Here is a 17,107-nt window from a genome sequence, read left to right on the forward strand (position 1 = left end):
TGTTTCCCTGATATCATTTGTGAATGTTCTTTTCACTAGTATATGCTTTTTAAAACACACATTTCCCCCTAAGATATGTGCATTTTTGTTCATATTGTTTGGAAAACTGCAAACTGAAAAATTTGGAGAAGTGCAGCTTTCGTGGTGCAAATTAAGCAGTTTCTCATTAAAATGCAATTTCCCCTTCATCTCTGGTGACAGCAGAGAAACCCTGGTGATTGATAAGCTAATTGACACATGTAGTGTAGTGATAAAAACAAACACCCTTTTGGGTTGTATCCAGCTATATTCTAGTTGGAGTAAACCCATTGAAATCAACAGCCATAAGGTTAGCCATATTGATTAATTCCAGTAGGTCTACTTGGCAGTATGGCTCCAACCTTTCATCCTGATTTGGTTCACAAGTAGATAGCCTAGGATATCTTGACGAATTGCACTCCAGCTGTTTTCTGCTGCTGTCTCCCATTTGAACTTCTGCTGATAGAAATTATTTTGTACTGCCTTAAGATCGGTAATGGAGTGTCCTGGAATTGCCGCTTTTCCTGTTCAATATGTACAGCATCTGATGTATTCTATTTACAAATTGTCCCAGCTCAGATCTCCCTTGGAGTGGGAGAATTTACTATTCAAGTCTACAAACAGCTACCTTAAAGCCACTTTTAAGTAATTCAGAGAGACCACAGGAAATCCACTCCTCCGTCCCCATTTAACTATTCCTTTTTGTGTGAGAGCAACCTACGGGGAAAAGATGAACTTTACCAGTTTTTGTTTTCTTGAAATGGGAGGGCTTTGTGTTGGGGTTCGCAACCCGGGACGTTCTCATTGGCTGCCGTTGGCAGCCGAAAGAGTTAAAGTGTTAGCTTAATGTGTTCTTAATTCTCCCCATATGGCCAAGTCTGGCTGCACAGGAAAAGCTTTGGCTGACAATCTACCCTGAACAGTGGCTAGGGTAAATATGGACGCCATCTGTGCAGTGCTTTAGACGGGTGGGGAGGGGATTGGAAATCACATATGAAATATCAGGCTCTGAGGCAGCCAAAGTTTTAAATGTATCTTATCAGAGACAGAATAGCACAGATGTTCATAGGCAAAAGGCAGGCACCCCTCTGCCTGTGGAACGAGCTGCACAAGCCTTTGAATCTGAAATAATCGGGCACCGGGGTGGGATGGGGGAGATGAAATCAGGGGTGCGGTGGTGCTTCCCTTAGTTGGTTCTGAGTAGCTGGTTGCTGTAGCAACTGGTCCTGCCTGCCTGATGCTCAGTGGCCTGTGCCTTGAGCTTTTCTAAGGGACTTTGCTTCGCTGGCTGATTTGTTTGCATGGCGGGTTGTGGGTAAGAGAGTGAGAGCTAAACCCAGTGCAGTAAACCGGGCAGACTCGGAGGAGCAGCAAAACTGAGCCGTGGAATAACGCTTGGGAAGTTCTCCCCCCCCCACCTGGTGGGTGCCAAGGCTGGAGGGACGGCTTGGTTGCCGAGTTCATTTTCGGTGGGGGTGGAAGTGTGTGGCCGCCTGCCAGGAAGGGGGAAGGCGCAGAAGCGGGAATCCAGACGGCGAAGGCACATGAAACGGACAACCCTAGGAAGCCGGTGGTAAAATATACAACGCCCAAGGGAGGCTCTCTGCTCTGGAAAGAAAGAAACGTGGAGGAGGCCAAGAGGCGCATACTTTGCTCTCGCCGTCCGAGTGGAAAAGCTTGAGCAGTGGGAGTCTGGCTGCCGAGCACCAGGGCTTTCTCACTCCCTTCCTGAAGGGTGCAGAGCAGCGCTGAGCCCCTTTCTGTTTTGATCTCTTCACTTTGTGACTGCTTCTGCTCTCTGGACTGCTGTCTGCCCACCCACTGCACTCCCTGGGACTCTGGCCCCGCAAGAGGCAAGGGGATGAACTCGGTCCTGACCAAGTATGGCTCCCCACCTCGCACCTGGCTCAACCTGCGCTTGGGAACAAGTAAGTGGTAACAGTCATGAAATAGGCTGGGGGGGGGGGAGGAGAGATCTGCCACTTCGGGGCAGTTAGCTGTAGCCTGGTGTTTTGTGACTGTAAGGTCTCTGCAGCCTGGAATGGGTCTTCCATGTTCAGGAGCAGCCTACACCTGAAATAACTGGTGCTACGGGCAAACGGTAAGGCTCTTCCTTTCATGCCTGGCTGGTGGGTTTTATTGAGATATCTTGGTGGCCCCTGCGGGTTGTGGGGCTCCATGGGGCCTTTTGTCTCATCCAGCAGGGCTGCCCCTTGAGTTCTTTACTGCCAGTTCGGGTTTTCTTCTGCCATGCACCCCACATCACTAACATTCACAAGGGGGCACAATGCTATAGTTTAAAAGCCAGTGTGGTGTAGTGGTTAAGAGCGGTAGTCTCGTAATCTGGGGAACCGGGTTCACGTCTCCGCTCCTCCACATGCAGCTGCTGGGTGACCTTGGGCCAGTCACACTTCTTTGAAGTCTCTCAGCCCCACTCGCCTCACAGAGTGTTTGTTGTGGGGGAGGAAGGGAAAGGAGAATGTTAGCCGCTTTGAGACTCCTTAAAGGGAGTGAAAGGCGGGATATCAAATCCAAACTCCTCTTCTTCTTCTTCTTAAAAGTGTCTTGAGCTCCTTGCAGATGATGATATTGCTTCTCGGACCCCAAATGGAGCAGTGAGAGACTCTAGCGGTGCCTGTGCTTACCTAGGGTTCGGTTTCCTTGGCATGAAGGTCAGCAGAGACTGGTGTCATTAGGATGTATGGTTTTATTTGCACGTATCTACAACCTGAGCATAGGATGGAGGGGCTCACAGCATTAACCCCCAAACAGATCTTGTTTCCCCATTAGGGTCCCAAGGTAGCCCCAAGTCACAGCTTTGGGTCCAGCACAGAGCAAGGCATGCCTCTGCATCTCCAGCTTACAGCACAGCCAAAAAACACAACCTCTTGTCTCTTGTTCTTCTACCTTACAAGGTGATGTCACTTCCAGCTAGGTGATGGAGCTTGCCCCCATTTGTCTCTATGACAACAGAACAACCTCTTTCTAATATAAATGGCAGCACTCAATCATTGCCTTAACAATGAATCGGGTTGGGCTGTTTTCCTCTTATAGATTCTAACCTCACCTATACAGGATCACAGGTTTGGAAGGGGCCCACGGGTATCATACAGACTGACCTCTCTAAACCTGTAGCAATATCCTTTGGGACCCGTCCAAAGGCCTAGCTGTCCGTCATCTGTCCTCTCTCACACTGTGGCCAAACAGATGATTCTGGAAAGCCTGCAAGCCTCCTCACTTGCAATTCCAAGCAGCTGGTAGTCACAGGTATTCAACCTCCTGCCCTGGAGGAAGCATAGGGCCTTTTTGACTAGCCTTTGATAGCCCCATCCGCCAGGTATTTGTGCAATCACCTTAATAAAGCCATCCAAGTTGGTGGTACTTCATGTTGTCCTGAATATTCATCTTCCTCAGATGACCCTGCTGGGTTCTAGTATTATTAGAGAGGAAGAAAAACTCTGTTCACTTTCCCCACCTCGTATCTAATTTTATACACCTCTATCATGGGTCCTTCCTTTACTCATCCTGTCCTATGACGAAAGTTGTGGCCAAAATCAGTTTCTTTTCCCACTGGAGGGGAGAGGACTAAAGAGCCCTTTGCTTGGGTTTCTGCTTGGGCAGGCCAGTGGCAAGCTTATCTCGCTAGCCCTTCAGCCTTGCTCTGGGAAAACAACAGGGTACAGTGGCCAATGAAAACTGTAGACCCTGCTGAGATCCCCGTAACTGCCTAGAATGCAGCCATCCTATTTAGCACTGGGCCTGTTGAGTTCAATGCCACTACTGACCAGCAGTGGCTCCCCAGGGGTCCAGATGAGACCCAGTGTCCCCCTACCCTGCATAAACATCGAGTTCCCTCCTTTACGTATGAAACCAAGTATGTGGCTTTTGATAATGCAGCGATTCTGAGCCAGAAGTGGGAGAGAACTGGTGATTTTATAACCCTGGCTACCTCTTTGGCAACTAGGACAGACAAAACAAACTGTTCTGAGCATTCCCCCCCCCCCTAAAATAAGCAAAGGAGACACTGATAAATTAGCCAGCTGGAAAAGGGTTCACCCTGCCTGCTTTATTCTCCCAAATCATTTCCTTCCCTATTATAGGGAAATGCTGCTTGTTTTTGTGCATCTCAGGAATGAAGCAGTCCTTGAATGTTTTCTTTAGCTGTTTTCTTCTTCTTCTCCTCCTTCTCTCTCTCTCTCTCTCTCTCTCTCTCTCTCTCTCTCTCTCTCTCTCTCTCTCTCTCTCCCCCAGTGCCTTGTTCTCTCAGACCCAAGAAATGTTGGTGATAAAGGCAGGGAATCCAGGTGGCACCCGCCCCCCTGCACTGCTGAACCCGGGGCAAAAGCAAGAGGCAACTTCTCCCTGTTTTGAGATGCTGGGGGACGTCTCAAGAGCACCATTCTCCACCCAGGACTGCATTCAGTCATGGGGGAAATTCTCTTAGATTTCCTGATTCCAGCGGTACAGCTTCTGTCCCGTTTTCTAACATTCCTTTCACGCTGCAGTACCCATTCTGTTCTGCAACAGTGGCTTTCGGACCAAATATACCAGCATGCAGTGCTAAATTTCGTTCACGCCAGTGGGCATGGTGTGGCACAATGATGACTCTGCCATTGGACAATGTCCCTCCCCACTTTTCACACATGCCTGCTCCCCCCGCCCAAGATTCACCCCACCCCACCCCCGTGAAAATTGCAGGAAATAAATGTATAACCTCCCCAAATCTCATCACTTTACTCTTATGATTTTCCAAAGTTCAAGGCGCTGCAGACGGATTAATTTTTTTCCTGGAACCAAATCGCACGGAAATTAGCACTAGACATGCCCTAGGTTCCATTACTTTTCTGGAAAAGGCTTTTACATTGTGTGAAAGCTGAAATATAATGCAGACATTTTGGACAAGAAATGGAAATGGAACACACTGCAACCCAGACCTGCCTCGGCTAGGCGAACGTCCCAAGGACTGGCCAATGAGCAGTTCAGCCATTCCCCTGAATGAAGCAGCTCCCTCAAGCAAGTAGATCCTGTGGGCTGAGGAGCCCGCCCCCCAAGCTATTGAAGGAGCTGTGGCCCTGCTGCTTTCAAGAGGGGTGGAAGATGCCATCCTATTGCCAGTGCTGAGAAAAGATTGAATTCCTTTCCTACATGGAATGCAGGGACACCATCTTTCCTTTCCTTAGGACAGTCCTGCTCTGTGGTCCCTTTGTAAAGAGCTTGCAGCTCATGGGAAGCTTACGAGGCAAACCATTGGTTCATCTAGTTTAATACTGTTTGCACGGACTGGCAGCTACTCTCCAGAGTTTCAGGACAGGGAGCCTTTGCCAGCCTAACTGGAGATGCCATTGGGGAATGAATCACAGAATTGTAGTTTTGGGAGGATCCCAAAGGGTCATCTAGCACAGCCCCCTGCAATGAGCCTGGGACTATCTACATTTTTTAAACTGATGCTCCACTCCCAAGCTAAGGCCCTTCCCTAAATTCTCCTTCCAGGCTGAAATGAGTTTAACATTCCTGCCATTTTGAGAATAGAAAAGGCGTTCGTCTTGCCACCAGTGGTGTTAAGATGGACCTGATCCAGTGCCATGTCAGGACACTTGGGTGGGTTTTAAGTGGGATAGGACGAACCTAAGAAACATTGTTGCTGGTGGGTTCATGGCATCATAGAATGGCAGGACTGGAAAGGAACGCCAAGGGTCATTTAGTCCAACCCCCTTTCGATGCCAGAGCTGCAGATACGAATGTGTGCGTGGGGATGGGGACCTGTGTTTTGCTTTTTGCTCCGAGAACGTAATCCACACCAGGGCAAAGCCAAGGGTCTGGGTGGTGCTCATCACAACCACAAGAAACATTTTATTTTTTTACCTCCCTCTTTTTTATTTTTAACAGGCTGAAAAAGCTTGAGGTTTTTCGCGGTGCGGCTTCTCACGCAAGTTTCCCAGGACCTGGCACTATTCAGGCAAGCTCTCGTTGCCAACAGCCTCCGCCTTGTTCTACCCCCCCCCCCGCCCCTTGCACACAGACACTCTGGTTTTAGCACAGCTGGCTTTCTGCTTTTTCTCTGCAAGTGGAAAAAAATAGCAGGAGATTTAGAGCAAGCGCTGTGTCCTCCCGAGGAGACGGCTGCCTTAAGGAGCAGAAGAGAGCCAGTGCAGTTGGGTACACAGAGTCTTATCAGGTCTGGACTGGGGAAACACGCTGAAAGCTCCTGAGGTTATTGAGGCTAAAATATTATCATTCCATGTATGTGTCCCCCACCCCACCCCCTTTCAGGGTGTTGCTAGGTACTTAAAGGAATCAGAGGTGCAGGCCCATTATGCAGTAGACGCCTTGGGAACTCCTTGCCATTTGATATTGCCATATTCTTTTTTCGGCACCTGCTAGAAACATTTTTTTAGACAGGCCTACCCAGAAATTTAGAAAGTTTATGTGAGTTTTAATCTGATGTCAGTTTCTTATTTTAGCTTTTTGAAAGTCTTAAATTATTCTTACCGACAAGTTTTATCTTTTTTGTAAACTTCGAAGGTTTGGTATTTTTTTTACAATCAGGTGGTGTATGAATCTAAATAAATAAATATGATAATGGGTGGCTTTTCATACAATTGTAAAGTTGGAAGGGATCCCATGGTCATCTAGTCTAACCCCCTGCAATACACGAATCCTTGACAGATGGCCATCCAGCCTCTGTTGAAAAACTTCCAGCAGATGAGACTCCACCACCTTCTGAGGTTACCTGTTCCACTCTCAAACAGTTCTACTAACAGAAAGTTCTTCCTAACGTTTAGTCTGAATCTCCTTTCTTATCATCTGAATCTATTGGCTCAGGTCCTACCTTCTGGAGGAGCAGAAAACAAATTTGCTCCATCTTCCATGTGGCAGCCCTTCATATATTTGAAGATGGCTCTCATGTCATCTCTCAGTCTTCTTTTCTCCAGGCTAAACATCCCCAACTCCCTCAACTATTCCTCATAGGCCTTGGTTTCCAGACCCTTGATCATCCCAGTCGCCCTGCTTGTCAGTATCCGTCTTAAACAGGGGTGCCCAGAACCTCCAAGTGGACTCTGAACAAGGCAGAATAAAGTGGCACTATAACTTCCCTTGATCTGGACGTTAGACTTCATCCAATGCAGCCTAGAATAGCATTAGTCTTTCTTCTTTCTTTCTTTCTTTCTTTCTTTCTTTCTTTCTTTCTTTCTTTCTTTCTTTCTTTCTTTCTTTCTTTCTTTCTTTCTTTCTTTCTTTGCTGTTGCATCACACTGTCGACTCATGTTAAGGCCCCTAGATTCTTTTCACCAGCCCTGGGATTTGAGGCTCATCCCGTTGCCCTATAAGCAGAATTGAGCAAGATTAAGTTTAAAAAGGGGACAGGGGTGAGGAGGTCTGGAAATCCCCACCCCTGCCAAAACAACAACAATAACAGGCTATTATTTAATTAGCATCTTCTTCCAGCACCCTAGTTTCTTTCTTATTGCCATTGAAGGTTTGAGGAACCCTTCACAACCAAGGCTGCCGGGACCAGAAACAGCCCATCTCTGTGTTCCATCTCTTGATCATGCTTAAAAGTGATGCAATGCCTAGGAGCTGGGTTTTAACATCTGTCTCAGACACTTGTGTTCAAGGTCAATCAAGTTTGACAGGCAGAGAAGAGAGAGAGAGTGGGTTCTGATTGAGAGAGAGAGAGAGAGAGAGAGAGAGAGAGAGAGAGAATGAGAACACATCAAGAAGCAATGCTTGTGGCCAAAAACGTGCCCCAGTTGACATCAACAACCCTCTCCCCACGAATTTGTCCAATCCTCTTTTAAAGCCAACTAGTTTGGTGTGGCCATCCCTGTCTCCAGTGGGAGTGAGTTCCACAGTTTAACTGCATGAAAAAGTCATTTCTCTTGTCTGCCCTGAACCTTCCAATGTTCAGTTTCATTGGACGTCCAAGAGGGGCGCTCTGGCTAACTTATTTATGGCCAGCTCCACACCCCTTTCCTTCTGATCAGGGCCCAAAAAACCCCAAAGCCAGCTGAGAATTGTCGCCACCCCACACTGAGCCCCTTGGAGAGAAAGGTGGGGTAGAAATTAAATAAAGAAATAAACGATGTGCTTTTGGGCTGTGAAACTTGACCTCTTAAGTGTGGGCCAAGGAGGCTGGGAGTAGGGGTTCAGCGTGAGGCCAGAGAAGGTGGCTCAGATTTGCTCCCAAAGCATCCTTTACCTTGGACACAACCTTGGACAAGATGACATTTTGGATCCCTTCCAACTCTACAGTTCTGTGATTCCAGCCCCCACTTCTGGCTTTGCAAGCCATTTGGCTCCAAGGACCACTTTTCTCTGTGAGTTCACCCCTCTCCCCTTCTCTATCTTCCTTCGCTGCTTGATGAGGAATGCTGGGGCCTTGTCAGAGTTTCCATCCATTCGGGCCGAGGTGTTTTAAAAGGCAGGATGGCTGCAGCTTGTTCGTTCCAGGCTACAGTCTGGTGCTCTTGCCTGCCAGCAGGTTCTCCTTCCAGAAACCTTTGCTGGAAGGGGGAGCAGGGGGCAGTGGCTGAGAGGGAACAGCAAGAATCTGCTTCTCAAGCAGCCCAGCGAAAGACACTGCTGTGCACAATTCCGATTTCTGTGCTGTGAATTGTACAGAAAGAAGGGGATATAGAAAGAAGGAGAAATAATAATAATAATAATAATAATAATAATAATAATAATAATACCCCGCCCATCTGGCTGGGTTGCCCCAGCCACTCTGGGCAGCTTCCAACACATATAAAAACCTAATAAGTGGTATTGAGAGCCAGAGTGGTGTAGTGGTTAAGAGCGATAGACTCGTAATCTGGTGAACCGGGTTCGCGTCTGCGCTCCTGCACACGCAGCTGCTGGGTGACCTTGGGCCAGTCACACTTCTCTGAAGTCTCTCAGCCCCACTTACCTCACAGAGTGTTTGTTGTGGGGGAGGAAGGGAAAGGAGAATGTTAGCCGCTTTGAGACTCCTTTGGGTAGTGATAAAGCAGGATATCAAATCCAAACTCTTCTACCTCGGATTACAGACGCTTCAAGTCACAGACGCTTCAGGTTACAGACTCTGCTAACCTAGAAATAGTAGCTCAGGTTAAGAACTTTGCTTCAGGATGAGAACACAAATTGCGTGGTGACGACAGTGGGAGGCCCCATTAGCTAAAGTGGTACCTCAGGTTAAGAACAGTTTCAGGTTAAGAACAGACCTCCAGAACGAATTAAGTTCTTAACCCGAGGTACCACTGCAGAACATCAAACATTAAAAACTTCCCGATACAGGGCTGCCTTCAGATGTCTTCTAAAAGTTGTGTAGTTCTTTATCTCCTTGACATCTGATGGGAGGGGCGTTCCACAGGGTGGGTGCCACTGCCAAGAAGGCCCTCTGCCTGGCTCCCCATAGCTTCGCTTCTCACAGTGAGGGAACAGGCAGAAGGTCCTCAGAGGAGGACCTCCGTGTCTGGGCTGAGCGATGGAGGGTTGGAGACGCTTCTCATGTGTACAGCCTGAAGGCCAGCCTGGGCAATCATTCTTGCAGAGCTAAGCACGGGGCGTCCATGTTTTGAGGCAGTCTACCTGTACAGGGCAGATGCTGGAGGCAAGCAGCAGGGGTGGGCTGTTGCCTCCACAAAGCCCATAGATCAGGGGATTGCCAGTGTGGAAGGACAGGACGCTGAGATAGATGGACCTTCAAGGCTGCTTAGTTTTTGTGGTGGGTAAGAAGCCTTGGGTATAAGCCGCTCCTCTGCTTCTGCCTAGCAGTTTATCTTCTATGAGCCAAAAATAAGTTCTGGGTCCATTTTCAAGGGAAAGAAAGAAAGAAAGAAAGAGCTATTGGAGACAGGTTGGAGACAGGTTGGCCTTTCAGAACAAACACCCGCCTCTGATGCCAAAGAGCATTGTGATTCCTCTGATAGATGAGCCTTGTTTCCAGTGACCTTTGCAAGTTAAATAGAAAAAAAGGGATTTAATTAGGCATGCAGAACAAGAGGGGGACTTGGTTGTGCCCAGTCTGTTTGCACAGATCCTTCTCTTTACCTCCCACCTGGGCAGGTGAATGTGTGCTAGAATATGTGTGCTAGAATAAAAGGAAGCAACTCGGTGCATGCAGCTTCTCATCCCTCAGCAAAAGCCCTGCTGCCCCTTTCCTCTCTCCCTCTGCACATTTCCCCATGCCACCCCACCGCCCAGTTCTGCTTCCCCCCTCCCTTTGCACATGGATGCTGCCTGTATTTCTGGGCGTGCTGAAGCATCGGGTCGAAAAGGAAAACCAGCTGTAGAATCCAAGTCTGTACAAAACCAGCAAAGGCGAGTTCAATTGCCAAAAACTCATTTTGGGCGGCTGAGTCAACAGATGGAAAAAAAAAGTGGCTGACTTGGAGGAGCATGTCAAATTGTCTGGTGGGCAGTAAGCCAGGTCCATAGAAGAGGGCAGGTCTGTGGGGCAGCCAGCTGGGGTAGGAAGTGTTCTTTCTTTCTTTCTTTCTTTCTTTCTTTCTTTCTTTCTTTCTTTCTTTCTTTCTTTCTTTCTTTCTTTCTTTCTTTCTTTCTTTCTTTCTTTCTTTGGGATGGAAGCCCCCAACCCAGGCCTGTGATGGGAAGCTGGCAGAGGTATAATTTCAAGGAATGGGCTGAGCCTCCTGCAGTTCCACCTTCCGAAAATACTTCCCTTTAATCTTGACTTTTGAGGATTTACCAGAGCAAGCTTCAAAGAGGCCTCAAACCACATGCCACTTGCAAACCCTGCAGTGTGCTCTAAGGCTATTCCACGCCGCAAAAGGCTAGGGAGGAATTGGGAGAAGAAGCTTTGTAAAAGTTAAAAAGACTTTTGCCTCAGTGGGCATTCCTGCTTCAGGGCGGGGTGTGCATGTGAGGAGTGTGTATGTGAGAGCTGACAAGTGATAAAGACCTTCTTACTAAAAAAACCAACAACCCCACAAGTGTTTAAAATCTAGCCTGGGTGCACTTTGCATGGTTGAATTTACCCAGAAGCAGACCTGCGACATCGGTCCCCATGGGCATTGTGAGCTGCATCGTAGCAAAGAGTGTTGCCAAATTTCAACCGCTTACCATTTACACTTAAGTTTTCTGCATTTGCCGTGTTTTGTTTTTACCGCTGCTAGTAGTAAAATGCTGAGTGACGGTAAACATTTTCTAATAAAACTGACCCAGAGAAGCAGATTTAAGGACCTGCGTAGATTTTTCTTTCTCAAAATGAAAAAAAAAGAAGCAGCAGCATGATGGAATGAGAAAAAAATGCTCCAAGGAATTCTCTACCGAGTCCTGTATTTGGGGGGTACCAATGGGAAAAAAATGTCCCGTGAGGTTTTTCAAGTGAAAACTGAGCTGGGGAAACAGAATTCAGTTATTTTCATATCTCTCCCTCTATTACATGCGCACACAACTCATTTGGAGTCATTTACGTATATACATTGGAATTTCAGCTTGGGGTAGTAAATTGTCACCCCACCCCAAAAAACCCTTTTTATGTAAGTTTTCTAGTTTCTGATGAAGAACGTTAACGTCCTCAAAGAAACTAGGCTGAAGATCTAAATTGCAAATGTTCCATTCCCTGCTATATACCAAACTGAAGGGCACTTCCAGTATAAGGAAAGGCACTGCTAAAGTGTTTTGGGCATTGTGGTGGTGGGAATGGCTAAGCACAGGTGGAATATGAAGGAAGATTTATAAAACTGTACATACTAGAAAAAGAAATACTACTTCTTGACACTGTGTAACTCTCTGCCACAAGATGTGATTGGCTTAGGTTTAGGAGGAAGTATGGTCGATCAACAGCCATGATGTCCTAGATGGAACCTCCATGTTCAGAGGCAGTCTGCCTCTAAATGAGAGCTCTCGAGATTAATGGCAAAGGAAGACTCTTGCAATCATGCCTGGCTTGTGGCTCTCTGCAAAACTTTGCTGCAGCCCACCATTCTTGCCTGACCTCTGAGACTGCAGGCACAGGTGACAGCTTTTGGCAAGAGGCCGGAAGCACGGCTGATGCAAATCCTGCTGTTGTCTCCGTGGTTTTGTTCACAACAACCCTGTGAGGTAGGTAGGTTATGTTGAGCGATGCTGACTAGTCTGTGGTCACATAGTGAGCGATGGGAACCTGCCACCAATTATGCTTGGTCTCGGGTCAGCATTTCTGTTCAGCACTAGCCTGTCACTCTTCTGGTAAACAGGTTTTTGTGTGTGCATCAAAATATTCTGTCCTCTTGAATTGGGAGATAAGAAATTGGGGTTCTCATGGGACGCAATGATGCTCCTTTCTCGCATTATCTCCTGCATCAAATTTAAAATCAGCTGCCTGACTCCCACCTTGGAGACAATGGTTCTCTTCCCATGCTTGATTTCGACACTCCTTGTTTCTTTCAAAATCTCATTGTAGGGGCAAGACCGCCTTATTTTGGTTGCTTTCCAGCAAGATTTCTTTTTCTTTTTCTTAAATGCCCACCATAAGTCTGTCTTGTATCCTTGGCTGAGATCTCTTTCATAAATGATGGAAAGCGAAATTTGTAAAATGTCTGTAGGAGGCACGAGAAAAAGGCCCTTTGTCCGGCTGGGTGCGCAGAACATTGGTCAGTTTCTTAGAAGCTCTTTGCTCTCCCAGAAACCTCCCGTTTCACCAGGATGAATGAGCCACTTGTCTGTACATCTGCCGGAACCTGCTCCTTAAGGTGCAATCCTGACCGGCTACGGCTCAAGCCGCGGATGGGACTTGGGCTAAAAAATGTTGCGCTCACCACCATCCCAGGCTGGTGAGACAGAGAGAGAGGGGATCTCCCTTTGGGCCACTGAGCTTTAAGGACAAGCCACGCTTCTGGGATTCCTCTGTGCAAAATGTTTCTATACTGGAAGAAAAGAGGGGCGTACGAACTGGAGACCCTCCCTGCGGACTTGACGGAGCTGGAATGCGCAACAGTGGAGCGCTTTTCGTGGAGTTCAACTCTGGATATCACGCAGGATCTGGAGGGTAGGTCAGGCGCCCTGTGCGCCGAAAGCTTGAGGGATGAGGTCACCCAGCCTGGCACTCACTTCCCAGAGCCAACCCAAAATTATGCAAACAGTTTTAAGAGTCTTAGGCAATTTATTTCCACAATAAGAAGTTGCTTTCTTTCCCCGCTTCCTTTACCTCCCCCTGCCAGGATGCGCCGGGGCTGTTTTATTGCAGGGCAAAAGAGTTTTACACTTTTAAACAAAAGTGTGAGGTTTGGTAAACAGGCGGCTGAAAATCAAAGTTTGGGTGCTGCTGGGTCCTGCCGACTGTCCAAATATTTGGACAGCAGTTGCAGAAAGGATGAGGATTAGTTCAGAGGCTTGCACACTTTCGGGACGGGCTGCCTGTCTAAATAATAGCAGGAAAAGAGGAAAACAAAGCTTTAAAGAACAATGTGAGCAGAGGAGGAGAATCTTGCCAATCTTGTGGTTTGCTTTTGAGGGGCTGAGCTGATAGCCTCAGAGCTGGGACCAAGTTGGATGGCTTTAAAACAGGGTTGGGCAAATTCATGGAGGGTAAGGCTATAAGCCGTGATGGCTATGCTCTGCCTCCATGGCTGGAGGCAGTAATGCTTCTGAAAACCAGTTGTTGGGAAGAGTGCTGTTGCACTCAGGTCCTGCTTTCGGGTTTTTCTTTGGGGTGCATCTGGTTGGCCACTGCGAGAAGAGGATGCTGGACTCTGATTGGCCATTGGCCTGATCCAGACATGCTCTTCTTGTGTTCTTATAGATGCTGTTGGACTCCTGTCAGCATGGCCAAAGGCCAAGGACGATGAGAGATTTATTTATGTATTTTGCTTGTGGATTGTGTCTACATCAAAAAGAATTTCAAGTCCAGCACAGATACAGACTGAGATTCAAATTTTCTGTAGGTGTTTCCATGGGTGCTCTGAGGACAGTAGAGATGGCGTCTGGCTGATATAGTGACAGGAAGGAGTTCCAGAGGGCAGGTGCTGCCACACTAAAAGCCTGATACCTATGTCCTTGTGGAAAGGTCCTCCTGATGAGATGGTATCTGCCAAGGTCTCCTGCAGAGTTCAGTGATTGGTTGGATCTATCAGGAGTGAGACGATCTGTTTGGTATCTTGACCCTAAGCTCTAGAGCAGGGTTTCCCAAACTTGGGTCTCCAGCTGTTTTTGGACTGCAATTCCCATCATCTCGGACCACTGGTCCTGCTAGCTAGGGATGATGGGAGTTGTAGTCCAAAAACAGCTGGAGACCCAAGTTTGGGATACCCTGGTCTGGAGAGCTTTGCATTACCAGTACCTTGAACCTGGCCTACTACTTAATGGTGGTCCACCAACATCTGGAAGGGGCACCATGTTTGACCTTGCGCAATCCTTTTTGTGGACCACTGGTTGGTACCTGAAATAGAGTGCTGGCTGTATGTCCTACTTGCACAGGGCAGTCCTCTGTTTTGAAGGGCTGCCGCAGGAGGGGAGTCCTCTGCCTGGTGTCCTCTATTTGAAGGCTGTTCTTTCAAAGTCTGGGTTTAAAGATAAGGAGCCATCAAAAGGGAGAGAAGGGAGGGGGGCCTCTTTGAAGTTGCTCATCTTCAGTGAACAGCACCTGGTCACACCTTTCTCTCTCTCTCTCTCTCCTGGTATCTGCCTTGGTTAAAGGTATTGCATTTCTTAGATAGCAGTAATATGTTTGTCCCTGATGCTGGTCCTACTCAGAGTACACCCAAAGGCATTAGTGGGCATAACTATTGTAATTGCAGGAGCTCAACTCAGTAGTTAGCATGATTTCAGGAGATCTACTCTGAGTAGCTGAATGCAGCCTATTATTTGGATGTTTGCTGCTGTACACATAACTTATGGTGTGCAAATTGGCAATCTCTTTTACCTTATTGCATTGTCGTTATTAGTAGTAATATTGAATTTGAACCCCGCCCTTTCACCCCAAGGAGCCTAGGGCAGCAAAGAGGCACACAATTTAAGAAGCAAAAACAAAAAAAGCAAAAGCATTCTTAAAACAGTTCAAAACACTCCAGAATCAATTACAATTAAAAACATGTAAAATCATGTATATCTGATGGTATTGGTTTTCATTTATGTATAGTATAGAAGTTTTCTTTTTCTTTTTTCTTTTTGTTTGTCAGTTTTTGGTATGTATGTTCGTTGCTTTTTCTATTTTTGTGCCATCTTCAAATAAAGAAAAGCGTTAAAAAACACATGTAAAATCAGTTGCAGTTTTTTATTTTATTTTTAAAAAACATTCTAAAAGCAGTTAAAAATATTCTTCCATCCAAGGATCTTGGGGTTGCCTGTAACAAGCAACTTAGGCTTCACGTTAGATAAATAGGTACTGCTCCTGCGGGAAGGTAAATGGCATTTCCTTGTGCTGCTCTGGTTTCACCAGAAGCGGCTTAGTCATGCTGGCCACATGACCTGGAAAAACTGTCTGTGGACAAACATTGGCTCTCTCGGCCAGTAAAACAAAATGAGCGCCACAACCCCAGAGTCGTTCGCGACTGGACTTAACTGTCAGGGTCCTTTACCTTTACCTTTTTTTACCAGCATCCTATCCTGAAACCATAACAGAGAAACCCTCTGGCTTCCTTTTGAAGCTTCCATTGCCTGCTGAAGAGGCAATCCACGTATCCCACCCTTGACTAGCAGCTTGGCTCTTCAGCAGCCACAGTGGAAGCTTCAAAGAACACACTCCCCACCCCCACACCAATCCTGGGCATCTTTGCCCAGTTCGCCCCCATGCATGCTTGTCGCTGTGAAGCAGATGTGTGTTAATAATGAAGGCTTTCATCCACCCTCCTTCCCCCCCATCTCTTTCTGTGTGTGTTTGTGTGTGTGCAATTTAATACATACAAAGGAGACGAAAGCTAGACCAGTCATCTTCAATGTACAACAAGAGCTTTTAAGAATGGCTGCCTTAGAAACTGCAGGCCTGTTTTCATCTGAAACGAGATACCTCTGGAAGAACTGCAGGTCAGGTCCTGAGCAGGTGCACCATGGAAGGTCAGAGCTGCAGGTTGTCCTGAGACAGGAAGCTCTGGAAACCAGCATGGAGTCCTGGGAAGCTTGCTAGAAGGCTGTCCGATGTTTTGCAAAGCTCCACCTCTGTAAACCGGCTGAAAACAGGCTTACGAAAACCCTTGCGGCTTTTAGAACTAGCCAATGTGAGTGAGCAGGCACCACCTGTAAGTTTATGTATGGAAGAAGAGAGTAGGGGAATCCAGTGTGCAGTTCTGGCTGCCTCACCTGAAAAAGGATGTTGTAGAGTTGGGAAAGTTTCAGGAAAGGGCAGCCAAAATGCTCAAGCAGATGAGTGCATGTCATCCTCATTCTGTCCTATTATAAAACTTTTCAACATTAAGAGGAGAGCGCACCTCTCAGTCTTATTCTTGGGGAGGTCGGAGTGAGGTAGAACAAATATTTTGGGTAAGACTTGGGGGTTTTTTGGGGTTTTTTTTGCAGCTCTGAAAAATCTCACCCCTGCTTTGATCCCTTTTAAAGTGTGGGTGTGAGTGTGCATACTGCTGTTTGCATAGGAGGCCGGACACTTTGCCACACCAAGTTAATTCCCCCCCCCTTGACTTCACACAAATATTTAGCTCTGGTGCTGCTCTTAGATGTAAACATCTCCCCATTTGCTGTGACTGATGCCTTCCCTTGGCTGACAGCTGGCACCGCTAGGGAGTTGGTCCTGCAGCAGACCTCCCACCGGCAGGCCGTGGACTGGGATGGATGGTGCAAGAGGGGCAGATGAAAAATCAGAGGGCTCCGCTGCCTCTTTCTAACCTGCCAAGGCAGTGGAATTTCTGATCACTGCTGCAATTTCCCTTGTGGGAACGTAGGAGGAGCGGCTCCACCAAGAAGAAAGGCTGTTTTGTAAGAGGGACATGGCAGAAGTTGAAAGTGTTGTACACGGCACGAAGAAAGCTCAAATCTCTTTTACACACTGAGCTTCTCAGGTATACTGGAAAGGAACAATAGGCTTGATTACCTTTTTCCTTCCAGGTAAGGGAAGTGGACATAGCTAAGCCTGGCAGGACAGCTTACTCTATGGTATTAACCCTTTCATGCATTGATTAGACTTGTTGGTTATATAAGGCTGGTTATCCCACAGTTGGCT

The 17,107-nt window shown here is 47.2% G+C and overlaps 1 protein-coding gene across 4 annotated transcripts in view; it reads left to right on the top strand.

Annotated features, from left to right (window-relative positions):
- Nucleotides 1–1,403: 1,403 nt before the first annotated feature.
- Nucleotides 1,404–17,107, top strand: part of PLEKHG5 (pleckstrin homology and RhoGEF domain containing G5) — a gene marked incomplete at its 3' end in the record, with an annotated part of 97,662 nt that continues 81,958 nt past the window's right edge. Inside the window, exon 1 of one of the 4 annotated variants that reach the window (XM_081923489.1) lies at nt 1,404–1,946. In XM_081923489.1, coding sequence (XP_081779615.1) covers nt 1,880–1,946 — 67 coding nt within the window. In that variant the 5' untranslated portion in view covers nt 1,404–1,879. Of the gene's footprint in view, nt 1,947–12,626; nt 12,989–17,107 lie in introns of those variants that run through there. The other 3 variants (XM_081923488.1, XM_081923487.1, XM_081923486.1) reach the window with 3 other exon arrangements.

This window comes from Podarcis melisellensis, assembly GCF_964234715.1.
Source record: "Podarcis melisellensis genome assembly, chromosome: 8".
In the NCBI taxonomy this organism is placed as follows: domain Eukaryota; kingdom Metazoa; phylum Chordata; class Lepidosauria; order Squamata; family Lacertidae; genus Podarcis; species Podarcis melisellensis.